Below are 25,051 nucleotides of genomic sequence, written 5' to 3'. Positions count from 1 at the left end.
AGAAAGTGATAACGCTCTTTTTGTGATAGTTGTAATTTTTTTTGAATGGTTCTGCTGTCCAATTTATTTAAGTTAGAATTTTCTTTGTCTTTTCTAAATCTTGAACCATTCCATAGTATATCTTTATTGCAAAAAAGTCAACATGCATCTTAGAAATTCAGATTGTAATCAATAAAACAAACATTACATATATGAATTTAAATGTATAAACAGTTAGAAATTCAACAATATCTCCTATTATACTATTACACAAGTTCACAATTTGTAAAAACTATAGTACAAGTTTACTATACACCAAGAGGAACTTTATTCCTTTTCACATGATTTTGTTAAAAAAAGAAGTGTTGTTCTCACAATAAGCAGGCAACCGTTTTCAGATTTAATCTTTCCAACTCGAGTTTGTTTTGTCCTTCCTGCTTAGGGTAAGTCAACAACGAAGGGGAGATAATTCTTCGTAAGTTACTTTCTTTTTTTATCACATACTCTTCCACTGTTTACACCCTAAGTTCAGACTGAAACATGAATTACACATCGCCTGTAAATACACTGGCTGGCGTAGACAAGTTGTGTTGTTAATTCTAAATCCTGTCTAAGGTACCCTCTGAAAGTACGTGTGAATTTCACAAGAAAGTGTTGCCATAAAGCAAGCTGTACTGGCATGTTACCTATTAAAACAAACAAAAAACCAAAACGAAACCCCCACACACTTCAATATAGCCTGGTGTACCCTAAGATACAGGGAGATCCCTAAGCTCGGGCAAAGTGAATGTCACTTTCAAACAGCTCTCCTCCTCCTCCTCGCCCAGAAGTCAGACACCACTACGCTGCCCTGACTGAAATTCCCAGGAACACAACAGCACGTCCCACACACAGCCTGAGTCCCGCGGCACAACCCGCCTCTGTGCCCCGGCCTTTAGAAATGGCGTTTGGGATGTCACTCGAGGATTTAGGTGAGCCTGCCAGTGTGTACTGTAAAGGGGGGAAAAAAGAAAATAGTATGAAGCTCTTAAAAAAATCATTAACTGAAGCTCCCGTGCTCGCTTCCCTCCCGTCTCACCCGGCGCGAAGAGCCGGCACGTCTGGGCAAGGGCAGGCGTCCCCGCACACGGGGTGCCAGCTAAAACCATATGAAAAGGAATCCCACTCTACGTGTCTCAAAGGCTACTGCAGGTTTTCTTACAGCTTCATTCATTCACTGTAATTTCCATTTTCCAAATACAAAAATACAACAGTTCTTATTGAAATCTATACGCTGGTAGTTTTAGTACACAAAAAAGCAAATATTTACAGAATTATACAGTTTAAGAAAAAACTCTGTACAAAAAAATATATAAATCCTTTTGTTCCCTCTATCACTTTTTAAACTGTCAGGACTCAAATATGTTTACTGCAATGGATTTTTCAAAATATACACTGACTGAGCCACAGACATTAAAAAAACCATTCGAGATGATGGGAGAAAAGCAAGATACTCTTCCAAGTATGTAGGATTGTTTTCCCCTTGTTTCTTCATGTCTGTAATTTAGCCTCGTTATTAGCAGGTAAGTCCTAATTATATAGAGGTGAGGTTTTAATGTGAAGCGACAGAATACTGAGAGATTCCCTTCCACAGACAAGGAAGTAGGAGACGTCCCTGGGTTGCCTTTTGCTACACGAGCACCGCAGAAGGATGCTGGTGCCGGGAGCTGCTACCCCAAAGGCACGCTCAACTCCTGCCACTAGCCACCTCCAGAGCCACCGCCACTGAAAGGCTGTGACGTGCTTCTCTCTTCAGCCAGGGACTTGCTGGTAAACTCATTATTCAAAAGAGGAGAGCATTTTTGCACCGACATTCTGTTTATTTTGTATAGAAACGTGCATAAAATGTACTGAAAAGTGTACGGTACAAAGGGACAGAGTCAAGGAAAACACTCACCAGACAACACGCTCCTGAACGGCAGGAGCCGTAACGGTTAAGGTACACGGCTCCAGGACCTGACCTCGTTATCCTCATCTCTACCAGAACACACACCATTTCAGGGCGGGGGGGTGGGGTGGGGTGTGTGTGTTTTTTTTTTTTTAAATGGTATACATTTAAAAATAATAAGGCAACTGAGAACGTAATGGTGTTCACCTCAAAAGTGTCTGAACAAATGAACAACCTTCCAAACCCAGCTCTGGCCGCCCCTCTGTAGCCTCATCCCTTGCAGCTCTGCTTTAGCGCCCAGCTCGGAGCAGGACTCGGACATTCTGGTGGCTAAAACACCTTTTGCTCTGAACGCTTCGTGGGCTTGGTCTGAACATGAGCAGCTGGTGGCAGGGAGAGGAGGAAGTTTCTACTGGCTGGTAGGCGGTTGCCAGTTTAGTTGTTTTTCTTTTTGAGGAAGTATGAAACTCATTACATTCATGCTCACAAATACTGAAATGCAGTAAACAGTCTGACTTAAACTTGAACCTTCTACTGAAACTACAGGAGAAAATCAACAGTGAGTGAAAATCCACTCAAATATGTGTCATTGCTGATGTTTCCTGTGAAGCAGAATTTGAAGAAACAGAGTGAACTGGACAATATTATAGCAATACCCTGTTAAATTGCTTCTTCCATCTCCTCTCACAAAAAGCAGTAGAACACAGAAACCACATGGCTTTCTAACATATTGAAATAAATGATTTATGAATCTAGCCACAAATAATTCCTACATTAAGTGATTCCATATGAAGTAAAATGCTATACTTTTTTCAATTAGCAAATGAGGCAATTTTTTCTTTCATAACATTTAATGAAAGTTTGCGTCTTTCCCCTAACTCCATAATATTGCTAAATAAAACCTGTTATATCTTTTCAATTATAAACTAACAAATCAATCACATTATAAAAAACCCAAAACAAGGTAATACAGGTGACACAAAAAGAGGACAAGAAAATACTAATTTTTTTTCCCCCCTCTCTCTTTTTATCCTTCTTAAATAGAAAAAAATCACCACCCTGGTGAGCTTGATAATTATGTAAAAAGTTACTGGGCCTTTGGCTAGCTTAGTATCACAGCTCTATATCCGAAATGTTTTTATAACAAACTGCTCACTTTAAATCTTGTGGTTTGAAAAGAAAGTAAAGCTTTTTTTGGCTCATCAACTTTTGTTAAATAAATGTTTAAAAGATGTAGCTTGAACTATATTCCTAAAATTATACATTCCCAACATCAAGTTTCATCTTCTCCAAGAACGGGATTCATCCTCATCTTCGTCATCATCATCATCATCTTCGTGCAAAAATAAATCTGAGGTTTCAGTCTCCTAGATGAAGAAAAAAAAAAAACACCGTACTTTTAAAGAAAGAAGTTCCATGCTGTATCCTAGGAAACTGTCGTGCAACACAGCATTGGTTGGGCTTTGTATCAGGTTCCTGTTTACCGTACGTCCCCCTGAAACGCACACAATTACGTTCAACAAGTTTTACAGAAAGAACAGCAGCCTCACACATCAAGGGAAGAAAGGCAAGCTTCAAAGGAAGCAGGAATAAACAACCACCCACCCTCTCTGAAACAACAGTTTTCTGTTAACTGCCTAGACAGAAAAACCTTTAAAATAGTGTGTTCATAATTAGAGGAAAGAATATACATAACTTATCCTACAGTGGAGCACTGCTAATGTGAAGTAAAAGGATTAGCAGGCTGCATGTAGAGAATGGGAGGTTTATTTTCATAGTTGACCAATCAACAACCCCTCCAGAAAGTAGGATGCTTTTTTCCCCCCTTTTCCTTTTTTTAAAATGTGGAAAACGTAACAGACTACTCAAAACCAGTTAAGTTTCTGGTTTGCAAAAACACCTTTTATGAAATTTCTTCAGTAAACAGAAAACTGTATCCTAAAGGAGCTCCTGGCTCCCCAGAAGAGCAATTAGGTTATTAACACACTTTCCTACCTCCTCCTTAGGCTCCTCTTCCTCTATTTCTGTGGACACAGAAGGTACCTTCGGTTTGTGCCATGATATCTGTAGCCTTCGGTCTTTGAACCGGGACCCTTGGTTAGCAGCCTAGATTGTATGTTAAATGAACATATTTTCAAAAAGAGGATCAGGAAAAGACTTTTTAAGATTGCCAACAATGAGCCAGCCCAGTGAGCATCGTGCAGATGCACGTTTGAAGATCTCAACCATTTAAGTCACAATCATCCACTTCATCTTCCAAGAGCAACTTCACTCAAACCTGCATCTACTAACAAATGCTCATCTACCAGCAGCCTGAAGAGATGAACAGAGCTCTGAACTGTCCGTGACACTGAACCCTTATCAGCAAAAGACCTGTGTTACTGTTGAGGTAAACAGGGGCTATTTCCCCCTTCGGTGACCCTATATGCAGTAGCAACAAATACCCACAGGACCTAGCTGAGACTGGTGGGATCAAAGCCTGCTAAATTTCCATATATGAACGCAGACACAAGAAGTTAAAAATTCTTGTTTTAGAACAGTGGGGAAAAAAAAAATCCATTATTCTACTTACATTCTCAGCTTCTGAGCGAGATTTAAAAGTTAGAACAACACTTAGTGGGGAATCCTCCTCTTGAAGGTCTTCAATATCTCCAAATTTCTATGAGAGAAAAATTGATTAGGAACAGTAGTAATCTCCTCCTCCAGAAATATGATCATCATGTGCTATAACTGCAGTGTACTAAAGCGCCACTGAAACCTTATTTTTTGGACAAAAAAGTGAGATCCAGAGAAATCTCAGCCGTGTCATCCAGCAACACTGCAGCATCTGTACCTGTATTTTTGGGCAAAAGCTCAGATTTATTGTTATTCTAATAAGTGGAGCTTATTTTTGCAGGAGGAAAGCAAGTCCCTCAGAGCTCATTAATTTGCAAAAGAGATTTCAGTAACAGGAATCAGACTTTGCTGCAGAGCTCCTGAATAATGTTCTAAGTACACTACTGAGAGGAGAAAAATAAAATCTAGTATGGCTAGATTAACAAGAACTTTGCATTTTTAGAATTCGTATACTGCATAATGGTGAAAACTGGAATGACCGCAGCAATGATAGTTAAATAGTAAAAAAACCCCAACCCCAAAACAAACAAAAAAAGGTTTTATGCATGGAGTACAGACAGCACAAAAGAAAACTGTAGTCAACTTCAGACTTAATATGAAGAGCAGAAGAAAAGTAGTTTAAAAGCCAGGAAGATAATAGCTTGAGTAACAGCACCAGTTGTTTGTAAAAACTACTTCTGGTTTTAGCAGCTAAGGATAGCTAAAACTTTCAAAAATATGAAGTCTCTCAGACTGAGAATTAAAGGAAAGACGTTTTTCAAAAAGGCACTCTGGTCCCCTCTTAGGGCCTCTCCCAGGGCTCATGGCACTCTTACCGTGCCATAAGCATTGGGTTTTTTGATCAAACCACACAACACTTTTCACTGAATTTACCTAATCAAAGCCGTTACAGTGGCCTTTGGGTAAGCAACGAGGCCAAAGCAGAGAGGAAGAGCTCCCCAAAGAGCAAAGCTTACCCCCACTGTATGAAGAACTGCAAAGTTCTCTGCTCCCACCCAAACCAGAAACAAACAAGCTGTCAGATTACCAGTTCCCTCGAGAACTCTACTGCTTTTCTGTATCGAGCTCTAAAGGGCAGGATTCTACAAAATTAGTTCTCCATGTCAGTCACTTCTTTGCAAAGAGCATCCAGAAATACCAAACTGACTTGATCAGGCTTAGATTTCATGCTGGGTCTATTTATGAACCATTACATCACCTCTCTAACAAGTTTACTGGCTTTGCACATGAAAACATCTCATTCTGGAAAGAGTAACTGAGGGAAGTGTAAAATCAGTTTTTCCTTTATTATGTTAACTTAGTTACGATGCTAACACACCCGGTAACAGCCTGAAAACCAGCAAGCTACTTGTCCTGCCATGAGTTTGTAATGACTTGGAAACTGATGTTCTGTTTAGCAAAGCAGCGCTTCGCTTCTTGAGCTACAGAGAAACAAGATAAATGGTATGAATTGCTAATCTGAAAAATAATCTGTAAACAGAGAGAGGCTGACAGGTATTTTCCAGCCTTCTAATGTCTGTTTTAAACTATTTCAATGCTGAATCAGTAAGAGTAGGCTATTTAGCTTTGCCCATTAAAAGGATGCGTTGGGCAGCTATTGTAAAGCAGCTATAAGACGTTACATTCACACCCTTGGTAACTCTTGAAACTGTTTGCTTATCCACAGCCTGTTCCATGAATTCAGGATGAAGTCTTTGATCTGTTTGCACTAACACAAACAGAAAGACTTGCATCTTTGAGAATTTGGAAAAGAAACAGTTATTTACAAAGTTCTTAGCGTGCCTCTCTCTGCAAGCAAGCACAATCCAGGGTATTGGTTACCTACTTAATCTCAGATTTATAGTTTGGCCACAACTCTCCTCTTCAGGTTTTTCTTTTTTTAATGTGACCTCATACTTACAGAGAAGTGCTGTAATAATTCATCCTTTTCCTCTTCAACAAAGCCTCCAACTGTCAGTGCTTTGGGACGATGATCCACCACCATATGATTCAACATGCCCCTTCCTCTCCCACCACGACCCCGTCCTCGTCCTCTGCCTTGGGCTGGCACAGACTTTCCTCGACCAGCAGGCAGAATGCCCAAACGGGCAGCCTGTTTCAGGAAGGCAAATAACATACAAAGCCATCCTCAGTTTGAAAGGATTTAAAACATTCATATATCATGAACACATTAAAAGCATCAATCCAGACAAACTCACCTCTACTTGTAACTGATTCAGCTTTTTTCGCAATTCAGTTGTGTCTTCTCCAGAAGAGAGTCTCTTATGAAAGTCCAGCTCTGCATCTAACAGTTCCTTTTGTGCCTTAGAGGAAAAGGTGCAGAAAGAGAAAATGGAAGGGAAAAGCAGAACTGTAATGCACGCTCTTAGTTTTATTCCACTTTCTCAGCAACACATTTTTGTAAATGATACAGACAGATCAGTACACAATATCCATACTTTCCTCTAAATTCAGTTTGTTTTAATTCCCTCCATGCTGTGCCCCCACCCCATTTTTTTGAAGGGCCCAGAATTCTCTGCTTCAGAATTGGAACAAGCTTGAGTGAGCTACATGCAAAACTAGGTCACCCGAGCTCCTTGAAACCATAGCTTGCTTGTCCACAGTTATCACTCAAATTCAAAATACTGCTTGGAAGTGTTTTGATCTAATGCTACTGCATTTTTAGGACACAATATTAGAAACAGTTACAAAAGACAGGTGGGCAAGTGTCTTGCACAATACATACCTCTGTCTTGGACTTTAATTTTGATGGTGTAGAGGTTGCAGATGAAGTTTTTAATTCATCCTTTAATTGCGATATTTTTCCTGATAGTTCTTTTAAGGTCTTCATTATTTCTGCTCTCTCTTCTGGTTTCATAGCCTTATTTTTCTCCAGCTTGGATATCAACATCTGTGTATTAAGATCAGGAATATAAAAGTCCAGGAAAACCAACACTGAACAGACAGACACCTACAAAATCAGAATGTGTTTACTAGAAGACATTCCAGACTCACTTTCTGGCATTCTATTTGTTTTTCTAACATCTCCTGCTTCTTTTTCCTCATGTCTTGTTGGAGTTTCATTGCCTCCTATAGGAGAATAGAATTCTTTTAGTCAGTAAAAAGCAGTCTAGCATTATATGTACTCTCATACATCGTATTTTCTTCTTCAAGCTATAGAAGCGAAGGCCATAACGAAAACTACTAGTCTGCAAAGCACGCAAGTATAAAGTGTATCTGATCCGGAAAAAAACAGTAAGAAGTTGCTAACTTCCTGCTGTGAAGTACTCTACTAAATTTTTGCCCCCTTCAGGCACCTCTTAAGAAACATACCCTACGTTGTCATTTATGTGTCTTGTACTTGAAGAGCTTAAAATCAGAGAAATGCCTCAAGAAAACCCAGAAAACCCATATGTGACCAAGTGTGTCAAGTAAGACACCCCAAGAGGAACACTGCCTTACCCATGGTTAACCTCAACGTGCATTTGCAAGATAGTCTGATAAAGATGACAAAAACGACACGCATGTAGAAAGCTATACAGCAATATCTGAGGTTTAAGTTGTCTATCAAAGCTTTCTTTATAAAGTACTTTGATTGCTATACTGTCAGCCAGCCAATGAATAGTAAAGTACCTGTTTTTTTTTAAGGGCTTCTTGCATATCGTGAGGTTTAGACCCTGCACCAGGCTTCATAGATGTCTTTAAGTTTGAAGAACTGTAAACCATTTTTGAGTGGCTTGTGGAAGTAGGAAATGTCTGAAATAGTAAAAACACACAAAAATATGTAATAGCTTAAAATGAATGTGATATACCATCAGTGAATTTGAGAGGAATGCATTCTGTGAAACATGAACAAAACTTCCAGATCTGTGCAATGGGACAAGAAGACCAAGGCAATTCAAACATGTGCATAAAGTCTAACAGTCTACTTGCTTGGAAGCAATCGGCTTCAATGCTTGTTAAAAGGATTTCTGTAAAAGATACTTTCTTTCCTTTTTCACCCAAAACTCCCTCTGTATCCTGATCCCTAGGAAGACCACTGAAGCCGATCTGCATTATATTCAGCTTTGCAAACATCATACTTTCTGATCAAATAAGGCAGCAAAAGTCACCTGCGTACTTCCTTTCTTAAAAGGAGGACTTCTCTGTGGCCAAGAGCACACGCTGCACTACGATTTCAGTGTGAATTAAACTGCATCAGCTTGAACTCTATGCAGAAGTATTCTATAAGCTACTAGCACTAGTGTTAAAACACAACCTAAGCTCAAAAATCACCGGGAAACCAATTATATTTGCCAACAAAAAGCTGACATCACACATAGGCTGTCAAATTTGTTTACTACGAAGCACTGCCGAAAATTTTATGCTACTTAAAATACTGGTACTTTATTTCTGAGGTCACTGTCCCTATTTTATAGAAACAGCTAATGAAACTAGGAAGAAGTGACTGACCAAGGCTGCTGAGGACATTAGTGAAAAGAAACAGAACCAACTGGAAACCATTTGCAAGTTCTCTTTGATAGTCCTTTCTCAGCTACCAGGCCAAAGCTTTAAGTGCAAGTACAAGGAGGGTCAGCCTTCACTCCCATACCTGAGAATCCTCTGCCACAGCCCCAGACTGGCTTAAGTCAGGCTGGCTTCCACCTGCTGCTCCAAGGCGACGTTTCACCGGGACTTTATTAAGGACGTAGGCACCAGATGCCAGTGGTTTATTCATCACCTGTGTACCAACAGATATTAAAACAATGAAAGATGACATACTCTGCTTTCTTGAAGCAGCAGTCGTTCAGAAGCACTGAGCCCCTTCGCCGCTCAGCCCCAGCTTAGGGCAGCACGGTACCTTTGACAGGTTGCTGTGCATCGTTACCGCCGGAGCCGTGGTCAGGGCCTGCTGCTGCAGGTGAAGCTGGTGATGAAGAGACTGCGCGGGTGTCTGCTGCTGTTGCTGCTGCAGCAGTGGGGGCTGCTGCTCGCTCTCCCTGTGCCACAGGACCCTTATGAAGCGATTGTTCAGAACTGCCTCTGTGCTGGAAATTGCCTTCCTAGCCTCGTCATTAGTCAAGTACTGAATTAGAGCAGCTTCAGGATCATTCTGGAAAGCAACCTAAATTGAAAGTTCATTGGAATGCATTATTTCTCAAGGAAGAAAACATCTCAACCAGTAGCAAACCAATCTACAAATAATCTCCAATAATGAGTGGAATACCCAACGATATTAGCAGCTCAAAATACAGGTAAAACATTCTGTGTATTACAGCCAAGTACCTTTTGGCAAATATTGCATGTACGTGCAGCAAAGCCTCTATACAGTAAAATAAAATTAGAAAAACAAGACTCCTCCAGCAATAGAGTCATATATTCAGAGCACTGGGAACTGCCACCAGGGGAGGACTGAGGAGAGCCTAGTGCTGACTGGAAAGCTCTTTGTTCTAACCTCCTGCAAGAAGACCACTGTCCGAGGGTGTGTAACGCAAAGGTTCACCACATTCCCAAAGCAGCATTATCTAACACTCTTGAAGACAATTCTTCTCTAAAAATTAATCACAGGAATAAAAACATATATTGGACTTTCTAGTATAATGATTGAGATAGCACGTTTTAAATGCATTATTTCATCATCAAGGTGCAGAAAGCACTACAGAATCTTTGGGGCTACGACATAAAATTATCAACTCAAATACAGAGGCTTCCCAGGTATCCGTCTTTTACTTAGACCTCTGAGGACTTAAGAGGCAACTGTTTTGTCTAGAAAAATAAGTGGTAATTAAATGCTATTTTAACCATCTAACTACCTGTGTTTTGCTTATATAGTGCTTTTCCCCTTCTTACAGTGCAAGGGATACCACTGAATGGGAGTCAGTTCTAGGATGCAAAGCAGTAATAAAGTGATGCACATGAGACTCTCCTGGAGCATCTTTGTCAAAATCCTGACTACGAAACAGGACTATCACACAAAACAGAAAATGTTAGATCTCTTTCAAAAATTATACATAAGTTGTTCAAAAACCTGAGTTAGTTTAGATACTGTTAAACCTGCAAACCTTTCAAATTTCCTAAGACCTCATGAAGGCAGAAGTCAACATACCTCTACAGAATTAAGATAATAACACAGATTAGACCGAGAAGAGGTTTCCTTGAATCTGATTACCTACTCTCCCAGTTAGCCTCCATTACGATTTCTCAAGGAATGTAGTCCAGCTGCAATATTCAACAAGGCTTCAGGGAAAATCAAATACCTGCACACAGGCGTAAAACTGAAATTTGTTTTTTACCTGAATGTTTACAATAGTTCCAAATTTGCTGAAATGCTCATTGAGCTGTGTAATATTGTTCAATTCCGGTGGAATTCTTTGAACTTCTAATTTTGTATTGGTATACTGACTCTTTTTCAAAAATCCTGGTTTATTCTGGTTGTTATTTGCTTGTCTAGAGAAAATGAGAAGAAGATAGTAATTTAGATAGGCATACATATACTTAAGTAAGGCAGCAAATGTTAACGCTCATTTAACTTTTATTTTTCTCATATGAAGTATACACTCTAGACATTAACAAGTAAGAGCTCCTCCCACTACCAAATATTTAGTCTCCATATTAGGTGGATGCAGCTTTTCTGACCCAGCCAGCTCAAATTATAGGGCCTAGTGAAAAGCAACATTCACAGCATTGACAGCAATAAAGTGCATTTCAACTAGGCAATGGCAGTTGTTAATTCTTACTTTCCCAGCCACGGTTTCTTTATTGGTGGGCATTCCATGCTACTCGGAGATCTTTTCCTGCTGTCTGGTTCAAGGACAACTCTAGTTACATTGCTGCTATTATTTGTAATGGGAATGGGAGGTTCAGTCTGGATGATAATATTGGCAGCTGGAGGAAAGGAAAAAGGCCAGTGTTATTCACCATACATCAACGGAGACATCAGAAATGCTTTCACTTAAACAGCAAAACAGGATTGAGTTTAAAAACATAAAAATCAGGAAGACTTTATCAAGTTGGTCAGTTTTGTTTATGAAGTTACTGCAGAGATCACTTGCTAGCCTAACTAAACAACTTGAGGAAAACATTTAGTCCAGCCAGCAGGGATGAGATTTTTGACCTTTAAGATTGGTAATAGCTTCAAGAAACAAAACTAAAACTCCGCATTTCAGGTACTGAAAACTCAGATTCTGCAGGAAAAGAAAAAAAAAAAAAGGAAGAAAAGAAACAAAGCTAGGTCCCCAGACTGCAGGTTAGAGTTCTGCAATGTGGCATGTGCTGAATAAACAACCAACTTTCCCTGTATTAACTGCTGGCAGTGAAAAAGCAACCAAGAACCCGTTCCTCCCACTGCTAACCCCTCGTCATCCCTCAACCCAGTTTTCAGCAACAAACTGTTAATTAAGCACAGCTATGGCATGAAATTATACTCAGAGACATTAAAGTTCAAAGCAACTTCTACAAAACACAGAGCTAAAGCACTAGATCACAGTTTGCCAAGTACTTATTTACAACATTTTTAAGATTATGCTATTGCTGTTAGCCTCCTGCGTATGCCAAATATTCAACTCCTAAAAAGAAGTCTGAGTTATAAGTCAATTTTCTATGGCTTTTATATAAGCCAGAGCTCTGCTGATTACACTGGTGAGAATGAAGACTGGGCATTTTCGGGCATAGTTTTAATCTTACTTTGGAGGATGGTTTTAGAGGAAACCTTTCACACACGTGACAAAGACAAGTAAAACAAGTGGTCTGAAGCACCACCGCCGAACACTCACCCCTGCCTCACAACTGAAATGGGTTCTCAGAGAACCTGAGGGCCAGCAACAAAGCCCCAACCAATGCCTTTACGATGTTCATTAAGATGAAAACAGCAACAGCGATTTCTGCAATAATATTTAACTATATTCTTTATAGGATGAGTCACTGGAAGGAAATACTGAAAAAACCACCTTTCTTATCTACTGAGTAAGAAACACTGAAGTGTAACAGTAAACACTGACATTTCACATCTTTTAAGGATCGGGGTGGGAAAAGCAGGAGGGATAAAGAAAGTTATGCTAACAGAACAAAAATTTCTTTCAAGAGCCTTGACTTGTTCTCTCCCGTAAAAGATCTATTGTACATGTCACCACTAAGAGACTACATCCACATCCATCCAGTTAAGGATTCAGAATTACTTAAATGCAGACTGGGATTTCCACGGGCTAGGAGATTTCGAACGCTACCTGCAATCTTCACTTTAGAGAGAACGTCTGGCTGACAGAGTCAGACCATCAAGTACAAAACCACACCACAACAGTTCCCCTCTTCACTACCATCACAACAGCCCAGGCGAGTACTGTAGATCATCACCTCCGTGCCCCAGTCCTAAACACACCCTTGGTAAACCAAAAAGCAGTCGCAGATGTTAAAGCCATCTTTCCGCATCACGTCTCTTTCTAGAAGCACCCAGCACCCAGAAAGTGCCTTCACAGGCTAAAGAGGAATAAAACCCCGACCAGCCAAACAAAAAACCCCCTTGTAACGTTCCCACGCAAGTGGTTATTTGTAATCAAAAAGGCTGCTTTGACTTTAATATGGTCATGTTAGCATTTTAAAAAAGGTAGAGATGTCAGAAAATTGGTCTGAAATACTGGATCAGTGAGAAAAACTACTGCTTTCAGCCTGAAAAAGGGGAAAGTAAGTGTTGACGGTCCTGGACAAAAATAGCAACAGCAATGACTAGAAACCCTTCCTACCTCTTGGATTTGTATCCATCTCCCCAGATGTTAGGCCAATTAGATTTGGACGCTGCGTTTGTGCTCTTGTAAAGAACTGTCGATATTGAGATCTACCAGCACTGGTAATACTAGGAGCTTCAGGGTTATAGCCATCTGGCTCATATGTATCTATAAAAAAAGGAGAGAAATGAAAGAATTTTTCAAATGAGTTTAAGACTCAGGGTTAATTTTCCTTTAAGGAAATGCATTGATGTCCAAGAATCAGAAGTTGTTTTGGATGAAGAGAAGAGAAAAAAGATGTTGTACAGCCAATGTGCGTAGCCATTGAAAACCCTCAACTGAACATTATGCCCAAGGCTATTTGGGCATAATTCTCTTTTGTTTTTCAGTCTGATTGTTACCGTTTGTCAAAAGCACATAGGTCGCAATAATGGAGTACTGCTGATGAGCCGCCTGAAAGAGGAATGAGGTGTCTGTATGACAAGCTTCACAATGCCTGACAGCGTTTCAAGGGGAGCAATAAAAGATTTAGTTTGAGCATTTATTTTCTAGGGCCTAAGATCCAAAGAGATTTTCAGTCTTTGCTGCCCAACAGTCTAGTTTACTTAAGAAAAGGATTTTTGGGGAGGAATGTACTTAAATGATTCCAGTCAAAGAAAGCTGAGAAATGAGGTAATTTGGCCAATACTTACCTATTAAATTCTCTTAATTTATCTAAGAGTGAGATCATCTGCCTAGCTCCAGTAAGGTACTAATGATTATTTTAATTAAAAGGGGTAGCCATGAAAACACAAGACAGAATTGATTCATACTGTTCTTCCAGCCCAAGTTCCAAATCAAGGATGATGCATTTTTCCAACCATAAAAAGGAGAAGCTATACAAGAACTAGAATGAATAAAGTGTATGAAAAGCCTCCACAGAAGCACAGTACATTCTGGAACTGAATTGAATGCCTATACAAAGGGACTTGACAGACTTGAAACAATCTAAGTTTCAGCTCCTTATTCCACAGCAACAATGAAGACTCTGCAATTTAGAGCAAATGCCCCAGAATTTCCACACTGATGTTTTGCAGTTTAGTTTCAGACTCGGCCAGGAGCTTCCATTAACCTTGCATGAGCTGAATCACAAGTTCCTCCTCCACAATCTGGCCCAGGATTGATTGCAAGAGAGCAACCAGCAGTTGTTAGCATAACAGTCCGAGAACGGGGCATGAGAATCTCCCCAGATGTTCTGGAGAACAGAATTACGTGGTGCGACTGAGGTCAGTGATGTCCCGCGAGCTAAGACAGGCAGAATCACCTATTAGAAGAAGTTCTGAAGCTGAAAGAATCAGATGGTAACATCTAAATGCCTGACAGCATTTGGAGTTAACTGAACAATTATCTAACAAGATATCTGAGTGACTCAAGTTCTGAAAAGCATGGAAGTCACAAAGGAATGACATGGACCATGAACTAGAGCCGTCCTTTGAATAAAATTCAGAATACTTATGTAAAAAAACCCCAGACAGGTATATAAAACATTGAGATTTAATTATCTTATTTTGCTCATGTAAAACATGGAAATGCCATTCCTCCTTTCATTATCAAAGGAATCTAAGCTTTGTTGGATTTAAATTGAGCAATGTAGGACTCTCCAGGTATTTTGCTATGTCCCCTCAAAACCCCACTTTTTAAAAATCATCTTTGTTAAGGAAGATGGACACGTCCATTGAAAGCCTTTTTTTTTTTTTTAAGTTAGAAAGCTAGAGCTAAGTTGATTCTGGAAAATAAGATAGAAAGAAAGCAGTAACGTATATGAAGACTGCAGAGACTATTGTGATACACAGCTGAAAAAAAAATAAAATCTCTCATCTGTAATAGCCAAAAGCGCATAGGAACAAAGACCAAGTTAAACAGTAATTAGAGGTTTGCAGAGCCATCTTCTGCCTACTGACGTTGTACTGAACAGCTTGAAAACGAAGGGAGCCCCTCTCTCATGCAACAATCTTATTGCTTTGAAGGTACGAAACCCAGGCGAAGCTCCCCACAAACACTCTCCCCTCAGACAGTGGCAGAACACTAGTGCTATTGCACACCATAACAGCAGATGACGGACTGACCACAGGGAAAGCCATCAGACTTCTTTTTAGATTTGTATGTACTGGAGGAAGACAGAGGTAATAATTTCTAATCACACATCAACAGAGGAATTTTAAAATATGTATCTCAAGCAGATTTTAAAAAAAAGTATTTGCTTACGTTCCGATACTGTATACAGTAGGTTCTGGGGTAAAGGAGGAGGTAGCCTTGCTCCTACGGGTGCAAGACTGGGCACTGCACTTGTCCCAGGCTGGTCACGATTATTTATCAAACTTGACTGTGTTAAAGGTGGTCCTACAATGACACCACAGAATAGATCACTAAGACTTGTAACTCCACAGAGAAAACGTGCAAACAATTCAATGCAATTTGTTTATGCCTTGTTTTGAGCAAGGTCAAGATTGTTAATATTTATAATCCCACCACAGTAAAAGTAAATTGAGAAGCCCTGTTCAGGTAAGTTACTCCAATTCCAACACCTTTTCTCCTTCTTAAGGACAAAGCCTTAAGAAAAAAAAAGAAAAAAGTGTCTTTTTTTCCCCTGGAGGTTTATTATTGTTGGAGCCTTCATTAAAGCAGCTCCTCCCTCAGCTCTCCCATGGAGAATCAAGGCTTGCTCAGAGCACGAGATTGTATCAGCAACCCTTAAGAGTACAGTTCTAGAACAAGAACTACAGGGCAGAAGGCATCCACAGACAAGGAATTTATCTAGATATTCTTGCTTTGTTTGCCCCATATACAATACATACATTCCTACTTAGTATATGCCCCAAAAAGGACAACGGGTTACACTACACAACCTGTCAAGACACGACCACAATCAGAAGCGCTGCCAGTTCACTCAATAGCAGGCCACTTCCACTAAAAGGCTCATGCAAAGTTTTGGGTTAATGCTGTATTATTTCTCATTCCATAGTTGCTGCTGTTTGATACAATTATCACAACACGTATTTTGTTACTGGAATAGAGAGTACTGAAACTGAGTATCCACATAACTCATACTCTCATTTCTTCATAGAATTTACATTACAAGATGCAGTAGGGTAACAAAAAAGGCTAAACATATGAGATCACTGTTGAGCTAAAACAGATCTTAAGATGTATCAATTCTGTATTGCTTTTTAGTAGTAGATAATATAGCACAAACACAGAAATTTATTAGAGCTTTTAGGAGATTAAATCTCAACATTTTTGCAGTAGGAAAAAAATGCTAGTAATGCAGTTGTCAGTGATCAATCCAAACACCACCAGGGTTATGAGATAATCTGAAAGATACTCCCCTCTACGTCCCTGTCTAATTCTACTTGGAGTGTTAGAAACATCACATTTTACAAGTGGATCTTTCTGAATGATTTTGGCAATATTTTGAATGGCACAAGACTAGCAAAGAAACCTGAACTCATTACCTTAAATACACACAGATCTTCCAAAAAGAGCCATGACTGTAACTTGGTGACAGACACACAGAGAACAATGACAACTTACTTGGTATGGGAAGCACAACGGGAGGTGGTGCCTGTGGATGAGCCTGTGGAACTGGCAACCTTATATTACGAGCTGGACCCGGCAAAGGGGGCAGGAGCATACCAGGAGGAGGGGGGAGTCCCGGAGGTGGCGGAGGAAAAGGAATCATACTTGGCAAGGAAACTTCATCTACTACTAAAGGATCATTTCCATGATCAAACTGGCAAAGATCACCAAGTACACAAAATCCTCGCTCTGCAAAACAGGAAATTTAACAATCTTTTTAGAAAAAAAAAAAATAGTTGTCAGCGATTTGTAGCATCTCAGTTTTTCCTGGAATTTCTTACTACAGAAAACATGCAATCACTGATCCAACATTACATTATCAGATGAGGTTTCAAAATAATTCAAATTAGAATAATCTTCCATAAAAACATACAAACGTACATGTATCCGTCACAAAAGCTGTGGGGAAAAAAGTCAGAAGTACCACCTGATTTCCATTAAGACACATACACTGCAATCTTTATCAGAACTGCCAGTGGTTGAAATATTTGCCAAGCACATACAGAATTGTGAAAAAACTCCAGATGTTCTTATCCAGCAACTGTCAGACTGTAAGTAGACTGCTTCTAGTAAGTAAAACGCATTTACTTCCCCAGTAAAATGCAGGTCATATACGCATCTTTTACACACAAGGTATACTCCATAGGCTACTGCATTTTGACTTGCTGCCCACATTTAGTGAAAACCTCAAAAAAAGGTCAGAATAATTGAAACAAGGTATGAAACTGAAAACTAAGAAACAGTTTACCATCATAATCTCGACATCTTCTTTTAGGAGGAGGGTTTCTGCCAAATGAACTGGGATTGCTATGATTGTTGTAGTAATTTGACCAGCTCTCTGTTGTGTTTTCAAGATGGTGCGCAGGTGCAATTACAGTAACAGCACTGGGAATAGATTGTGCAGAGGAATACGGTTCAGTAGATTTACTGGGAGACACAGACACCGGATTATATGAGCCTTCAACATCATTTCTTTCACTCTTGAATTTCGATCTCTCTCGGTGCTCTGTTTTAAAAAAAAAAGTTAAGTAAAGTCTTCATGCTTTGTTCTGTATATCAGAGCCTTAAGAAAAAGACAATCACAACAGTATAAACATTTCCCTAAATATTCAGTATTCTTCACGTTAAACTGTTCTTGAAGGAACTTAGTCTTACTAACGTTATAAGAACTAAATATAACGCAAACAGGGTTTTAACTTCAGAAATAGAAATGTTTTCTTTGCAAAACGCACCTTCATTCCTCTACTCCTTATTCCATTCTGGATTACAGCTTTCTCTTTTAAAGTAGAAAGAGGCAGGGAAAGCCTGAAACCTACCCCTTGCCCTTAACCAACATGGTCTCAACATGCATTGAAATATGTTGTAATCTGTGCCTCTTATTTTTCCAAGAGACCTGAATTAGCCCTAAAAGAACAATGGATAACATAGCAACCACCCCCAACTACAAAGAAACCTTCTTTAAAAAATGCACAGTAAGAAATGCCAAAGTGGGTAACGCTATTTTGCAAAAGAATAGATCTCTGGAGGGGAAAAAAAAAAAAAAAGAAAAGAAAATCAGCAGCTTTGTCAGCACACACAGCACAAGAATACCAGCTACCAGTATCTGCTGCTATACACCTGTGGATAAATTAAAAAGTTAGCAAAGAAGAAACAATCCCCTTAATTGTTCTACTCTGAAGAACAGCATCTTAATTAAGGGTTTCAGGAACACAAAGCTCTCAAAATTTGCTCCAACTACTCAAGGCCACCCAGAGCCTACCAGACCACACAGTGTGCAGGAGTCGCCGCACATCACCGACACCTGATGTTCTCCTAAAGCAGGACCTCAGGTACTCACCAACACTTCTGTTTGTATCGCGGTCTTTGCTTCTACCCCTGCTGCGGCTACGACTTCGACTCAACCCTCTGCTTTTGCTACGACTTTTACTCCTTCCGCGTCGCCAGCTCGACTTCTCTCTGTACAGGTCACTCCTGTCGTAGTATCTGTCATAGTCCCTCCACTTTCCATCATCTCTCTTCTTCTCTCTGGTTCTGGAAGACACACGCAGACCATGTTTATGAAAAAAGAAACCAAATTAAAAAACAAGCTTGCAGCAAGTTAAGATGCTGTTCATCCTTCCCATCCGTTTGGACAGAAAAACATTTGAGTCAGAATTTCCCAAATTACATAGAGAAGTAGAGAATCTCAAAGATGAGTCACTGATTGGTAGAAACCAGCAAGGGCAGGGCTAAGAAGAACTGGAAAGGTGAAAAAGTTAGACGACTGAAACAGAACACATTTTAAAAGCGATGTTGACACTGTGTGAATCCCCCCCAACCCCTAAAGACCTCCCCCCACAATGCTCTTCATTTATGTAACAAGAGAAAGAATGGAATCTATGACATTCCTAGGTACTACCTTTGAAAAATACTGTCATTTTTTCAGAAGAGACGAACTTCTACTGATGGGTTGTCATGCACATGATCGGCATACAGATAATACATTGCAGACAGAAAAAAGTAGGGAGGAAATCACTATTTTTACAAAAAAAAAAAATCACTACCTATGAGGTAAAAATCCATAGTTAAAGATTGCCAGCAAATACAGAAGAATATATTAGTATTTTGGTTCAAAACTAACCTTTGTTCACTGGAATCTGCACGGCTTCTCTGTGGACTGGAATATTTCTTTTTCCTGCCATCCCGCTCTTCTTCAACTGGCTCTTGAAAATTCTGTTTAAGAGACAACAATCAAGAATAAGTATCACTTTTTTTTTAAAAAAAATGAAGAAAATAAGACCAAGATTTAGTTCAACTTGCAGTTAGCATCCCATATAAAACCAATATGAAGTATTACTTGCACAGAATACTTAAGCACCAGAGGTTGTTGGGCTTTTTGTTTCCAATCTTTCAGGTTTTTCTGCAGAGGAGATGCCCCCAAATAGAACTACTCTGATATTTTGTTTTTAAACAGGATTCATGAAAGACAAGTTCTTTATCCACCCTCCATCTCGTTAGAGTAAGCCATTCTACAAATCAGGTATTTTCTGACTCTCTTAACTGGAACACAACTAAGGAAAGCTACTTCTCCAAGTAGATAGTTTACACTTTGAAATAAATGCTTTAAACCAAAAAAGCGTTCACGTGGTTGAACTAGTCACATTTCTCGCTGGCCTCAACAAAATCAGTTTTAGAAGTCTGTCAGCTACACCACTACTGTAAATCACTTTGAACCCATTTTCTACTTTTGCTGCCTTTGCTGCCATTTTACACTGCTTAGAACTTATTGTACATTTTGGTGGCAAAAGTTTAGATGCAATAATCTTTAACAGATTTTTTCCCAGTTAAAACAAAACAGAAAAGAAGGCTTCCTGCATGCTTGTTAAGGATTATCTGGGGAGAACTGGTAGGAATATTCAAGACTTGGCTTGACAGGGCTCTGGAGAACCTACCCTAAAGCCCTGCTTCCAAGACAAGTTGTATCAGAGGATGACTGGGGTCCCTTCCAACCTAGACTTAGCTATGGTTTACACTTGGTTTATTCTGTGTCCTCCATTTGCAGGAATCACGTAATACACTCAGCTATATGACAAATCATCAAGGCCTTACTGATGTTGAAACAACTAATTAATGTTCTGATCCTGTAAAGTTGTCCCATAAAGCTGTCCTGGATATCTTCTAGAACTTCATATATACTCTCTGACTTTATTTGCATCTTTCCTATAGTAATTAAAACACATATTCAGCCTAAAATATCTTTGCAAACTGTTATCAGAGTGTACGAAAATAAAGAATGTTTACTTCTATAGCAATTTTTCCCCAACTCTCTCTCAAAGCTGGTACATTAGGATCCTACAAACACAGAGAAAACGTCTCTTCCCTTGGAAAATCACCAGTTTAGAAGAAAAAAACATCTTAGACAAGTGATAGCAGAGGATTATACAATATACAAACAGATTTAGACAACTATGGAAATATTACTTTGCTTTTCTCAACAACTTGATTGTTGGCAATTTTGTCAATAAAACTTAAAAACAAGATAAAAGAAATAACTGTTGGCAAACAAATGCTACCTCACTTTTAAAAGTAATTATCCCCCAATATAGAGGCCACCGTATTTCACTGATTTTAAGTATCAGAAAACATTTAAAATAATTTGGATTCCTCACAGATATAGAAAATTGGAAAAGGAACTGTTTTGGAATGTTTTTGCTTCTTCCCCCTCTCTTAAACCCTTCAAAATCATTATCAGCTTGTATTGCCAGGGACGTCCGAACGCTATTAATCTAGATCAAAGGTAGATTCTACAAAGGGATTTTAAAATGTTCTTGTTTGAATGGACAGAAAAAATCATGTTACCTCCTCCTTGACTTCTTTTTCCTGACCTGCAGGCTTCGCTTCTACTTTCGTGGGTTCAAGAGAAGGAAGATAACTCTTTGTGTACAGACTTTCAAAAAGTTTATCTACAAAACCTGAAGTTTCTGAGGATACAGAACACAAGAAAATATGGTTACATGTTGATTTAAGGGCACTGTTAGATTACCAGAGAAGTCTCTAAAAAACCAGTCATCCAGGTGGGCTGCTCGCAGCAGCAGTATCATCTTAGATTAATGAAGATTAGTTCCATTCAAGAAGCTGGAATTACATTTGTGGAACTTGAGGCTGTTTCTTTAGATAAAGAAATTCATCAGGTATATCAAAACCAGAAACAGTGACTTTTCCTTCAATCACATTTACAACTTTGAAATGTTCTAAGGGGCAAGCGTGATCGAAACTTATGATGAAGGAATAAGTCCACAGTTATTCCACTAGCGACAGTCAGCAGCCTCTTTACGGCAATTTTTATGAAAGTAAATCATTCACAGAAGACTAATCATCAGTTCAACATCAGAGCACAAAAAAAAATGCACAATAACTTCCCCAGTGAGTGTCAGAATTTCAAGTGTTTAAAACCTTGAATTTGAACCAGATTGCTATGAGCTCACCAGAAGCCTGAAAGATTAATATGGACCAGGTTTTCAAGAGTTATCAAACATCTGTCAGAGCAACGTCTGGCAACATGACTGATAAAAAGAAATTGCCAGCTTTTATTTCAAAGGATTGCCTCCCACCCACCCTGAACAAGACCAAGCTACACAACATCATTTTAAGATTTTTTTTTTTTAAAATCAAGATTTTTATTCCTTCAATCTCTGTGAGAATCATTCAATTCACATCTAACAAGAAGTATTTTTATGGCAACAACTGTGCATTGTCCTTCTTCCTCCCTCCTCCCCCCTTAGCGAAATGAAAACCACTGAACAGATGAAGTAGTGGAGAGCACGGTACCTTTTTGCAGAAAGACATCCAGCTGATCAGCACAGAAAGCTTTCAGCTCTTTCTCTGGTTTGTCTTTCTTGACTAACGCCACAACATAGTTGGCTAAGGCTGAGGGGTCTGCGTCACATCTATTGAGAGAAAAAAACATTCCTGATTCTGCTGAAGGATCCCCAAACCTCCACGTTGGACAATCACGGTACAGAAATGCCACTGAAATAAACTAGCAATACACGTTGGATGTTTTTCTGACATCCAGCACCAACACAGCTGCACTGGGATGACTGAGCCACCAAAGTTGCTTTTTTTCCTTTCAATTACAGCACAGTATTTTAGTTGCCTTGTGACCACTCCCCCCACCCTACCACACCTGACAACGTTCCCACTCTTCTGCTCCTTCCAGAGCTTTGCTTAGGAAAAACTACCTTCCTTCTTTTTTACAGAAAGATCCAATTCTAGGGCAACAGAGCAGATGCCATTGTTTCCTAACTTTCTCTAAGCACAGCAACCACCACCAAGTATGAGTCTATAAGAACAGCAGAGCAAGCACCAGGAAAGTCACTGCACAATTACTGTATTCAAACATGACTACCATGAAAAGTAGTTCAGAAAGATGTATTGCAAAAGCACATTTTAAATACGCACACAGATTCGTCCTGTACAGCTCGTTACTGTGCCTAACGTGCCAGGGTTTTCCTTCCCTGAGGACTATTTCCATGCCTACAATTTTTACGCTGATCCTTTAACACTGGTACAATGTCTAAAAGGGTGCAATTCTTAATACAGATCCACTATCTGCAGTACCTAAGCCCTTATCTAGCTTCATGAAGGCCAAAGATAGCTAACTTTGTACAGCAATACTCTGCCACTAATCTTTAAATTGGATATTGCTTTAGATTCCTTTATTCAGCTACTAGAACAACACCCGAAGTACGAACTAGATTAACAGTGTTAAATGATTAAGCAGTAGCTCCTCATTTTGCCTCTCTCAAAAGATGCAGATGAAAGCTATCAGAGGATAGCTAAAACCTAAAATAGTTTGATGATTTAAAGATTTTTTTTTTTTTTTTAAAGATTAACATTTAGAGAGGTAATTGTGTATTTTCTAAGAACATTAACTACGGAAATAGAAAGAAATAGTATAAAGTATACAGACCTCAAAATAATCTCAAGGGGAAAAAAAATCCAGAAAACAAATGAACAAAATGCAAAAAGCCATGCAGATGACAACTGGTTAAGAGAAAATAAAACTCCTCAATGAGCCAATCAAGCTGCTCCACTCCAAATTAGTTTGCTTGCCGTTTCCAACATCTGATGAAAGCCATGTTAAATATAGCAATTAACAACAAAGAAACCACAAATTTACAGATTTTACCATTCTTACGCACACTCATGAAAAGAAATAACGTAATGTATTTGGTGCCAGTGCTCACGTGCAACCAGCTATAAACCTTCAATTCAAGATAAAGGAGATGAACCATCCCCATTCCTCTCTCCATGCTTTCATTTCTCTGAGGATTACGGCAGCACGCGCAGGGTGCCCACACTTCTCCAGGTTAACCATTTCGTATTTTCACTCCTGAACCCTCGGCTGTCAGGACCCACTAGCAAATTCCCTGATTCTCTGCCACGAACCCTTGTCTCCAACTCCCGTCCCCACGGCACAGCTGGGGGACCAAAGGAACGCTGGGCAGCCCCGCAGAAGGCCGACGGGAAGCGCCAGCGAAGGGGCAGGGGCAAGAGTTACACTCCAATCTAGAGAGACTTCCAGAGGGATTTGGTCAAGTATCAGAGAGCACCGTTATCTTGAAAAAGAAAATAGGAAAGTCATGAAGAATTTTCAAAGGCCTGCTACTTAATGACTACAGCTGAGCAGTTCTAAGGCTTATTTAAAATATGAAAATAGAAAAATACATGTAGAAACATCAGTTAACTACACACTGCAAAGGTACGTCCTGCAACTTCAAACGGGTCTTAGTTCGACTTTGTGGACGCTCAGGCTGGTTACCGAGGCTTCCTCCACAGCCCTTTGCTACAGATAAACTCTGCAAACGCCTCGCAGGCCCCGTCGGCGTGCGAGGAGCTTTTCAGAAACACGGCACTTTCCGTTACCAGCCCCAAACCCCCCAACAACCCTCTCCCACCTCTCACAACACCAGAAACGAACCGCCCTCCCCTCTCGCTCTCTGCCCGGAGCTGGTCAAAGCTCCTGCGCGTCTCCAGCCGCCGCTCCGGAGGCTGTTCCTGCTGCTCGGCGCCCGGCGGGTCCCTGCAGGGCTCCCCCACAAACCGACGCTGAACTCCCCCACGGCAGCGGCGCGGCCCCGGGCCCCGGCGAGGCCGGCAGCCGGGCTCCGCGGAGGCCAAGGCCGATACGCACATTCTGGGTACCAAAAGGCCGCGCTCAGCGCTCCGGCCCGCGGTAAATCCCAACCGCCGGCCCAAGACCTCTAAAACCAGAGTGCGGCTCAAGCCGAGCGCGCGCTCTGAAGCGCTGGCCCCCGGGTGAGCCACCCGCGCGCTGCGGGCCGGGCCCGTCCCCCTCCCGGGGGCCTCAGGAGCGGCGGGGCTCGGGACGGCGGGCGGGGACAGGGCCCGGCGCCACACCGCGCATCCCGGCCCCGCTCCGCGGGGGGCGGGAGCCCGCGGAAAGCGCTGCCCGCCCTCCCCCCCCCCCAGCGCAGAGCCGCCTCCCCTCACGGCGGGGACTAGCCCTGCCCCCGCCCGCACTCACATCGGCTCCAGCAACTTGGCCAGCCAAGACTTGAGGGCGTCCACGTTCTCTATGATCATGGTGGCCCCGCTGCTCCGCCCGGCTCTGCTCTACACCGCCGCCGCCATGGCCCGGCCCGCTCCCCGCGGCCCTCGCTCGCCCCGGCCCCTTCCCCCCGCCGAGGCCTAGTACAGGAACTAGCCGCCAGCCCGCAATGGAACCTGCTAGGCA

The 25,051-nt window shown here is 40.7% G+C and overlaps 1 protein-coding gene across 4 annotated transcripts; it reads right to left on the bottom strand.

Moving 5' to 3' along the window:
- Positions 1-29: 29 nt before the first annotated feature.
- Positions 30-25,051, bottom strand: RBM27 (RNA binding motif protein 27). Of its 4 annotated transcripts, XM_074883309.1 has the most exons (21): positions 24,842-25,051; positions 22,120-22,238; positions 21,151-21,272; positions 19,433-19,524; positions 18,650-18,843; positions 17,561-17,818; positions 16,768-17,001; positions 15,442-15,576; positions 13,216-13,365; positions 11,218-11,365; positions 10,774-10,927; positions 9,342-9,605; positions 9,093-9,221; positions 8,135-8,257; positions 7,517-7,591; positions 7,248-7,412; positions 6,721-6,825; positions 6,423-6,614; positions 4,479-4,565; positions 3,902-4,012; positions 30-3,273 (listed from the first exon to the last, which is right to left on the bottom strand). In XM_074883309.1, the coding sequence occupies exons 1-21, from the start codon at positions 24,898-24,900 to the stop codon at positions 3,187-3,189; spliced, it is 3,003 nt and encodes a 1,000-aa protein (XP_074739410.1). In that variant the 5' UTR covers positions 24,901-25,051; the 3' UTR covers positions 30-3,186. The 4 variants fall into 4 exon arrangements, with proteins under 4 accessions (XP_074739410.1, XP_074739412.1, XP_074739411.1 ...); XM_074883311.1 differs by lacking the exon at positions 13,216-13,365; XM_074883310.1 differs by lacking the exon at positions 15,442-15,576.

This window comes from Strix uralensis, chromosome 14 (genome assembly GCF_047716275.1).
Source record: "Strix uralensis isolate ZFMK-TIS-50842 chromosome 14, bStrUra1, whole genome shotgun sequence".
Lineage (NCBI taxonomy): Eukaryota > Metazoa > Chordata > Aves > Strigiformes > Strigidae > Strix > Strix uralensis.
Note: the sequence above shows the minus strand (reverse complement) of the source record. Positions and strands in the feature narration are given on the sequence as shown.

Bases quoted from the DNA above. Each gene is read 5' to 3' on its own strand.
- RBM27 (XM_074883309.1), bottom strand. From the start codon at position 24,900: ATGATCATAGAGAACGTGGACGCCCTCAAGTCTTGGCTGGCCAAGTTG. The intron at 9,222-9,341 runs GTACCGTGCTGC...GTTGGTACACAG, and splicing joins TGCACAGCAACCTGTCAAAG to GTGATGAATAAACCACTGGC. The intron at 4,566-6,422 runs GTAAGTATGAGG...TTTCTCTCATAG, and splicing joins AATTATTACAGCACTTCTCT to AAATTTGGAGATATTGAAGA.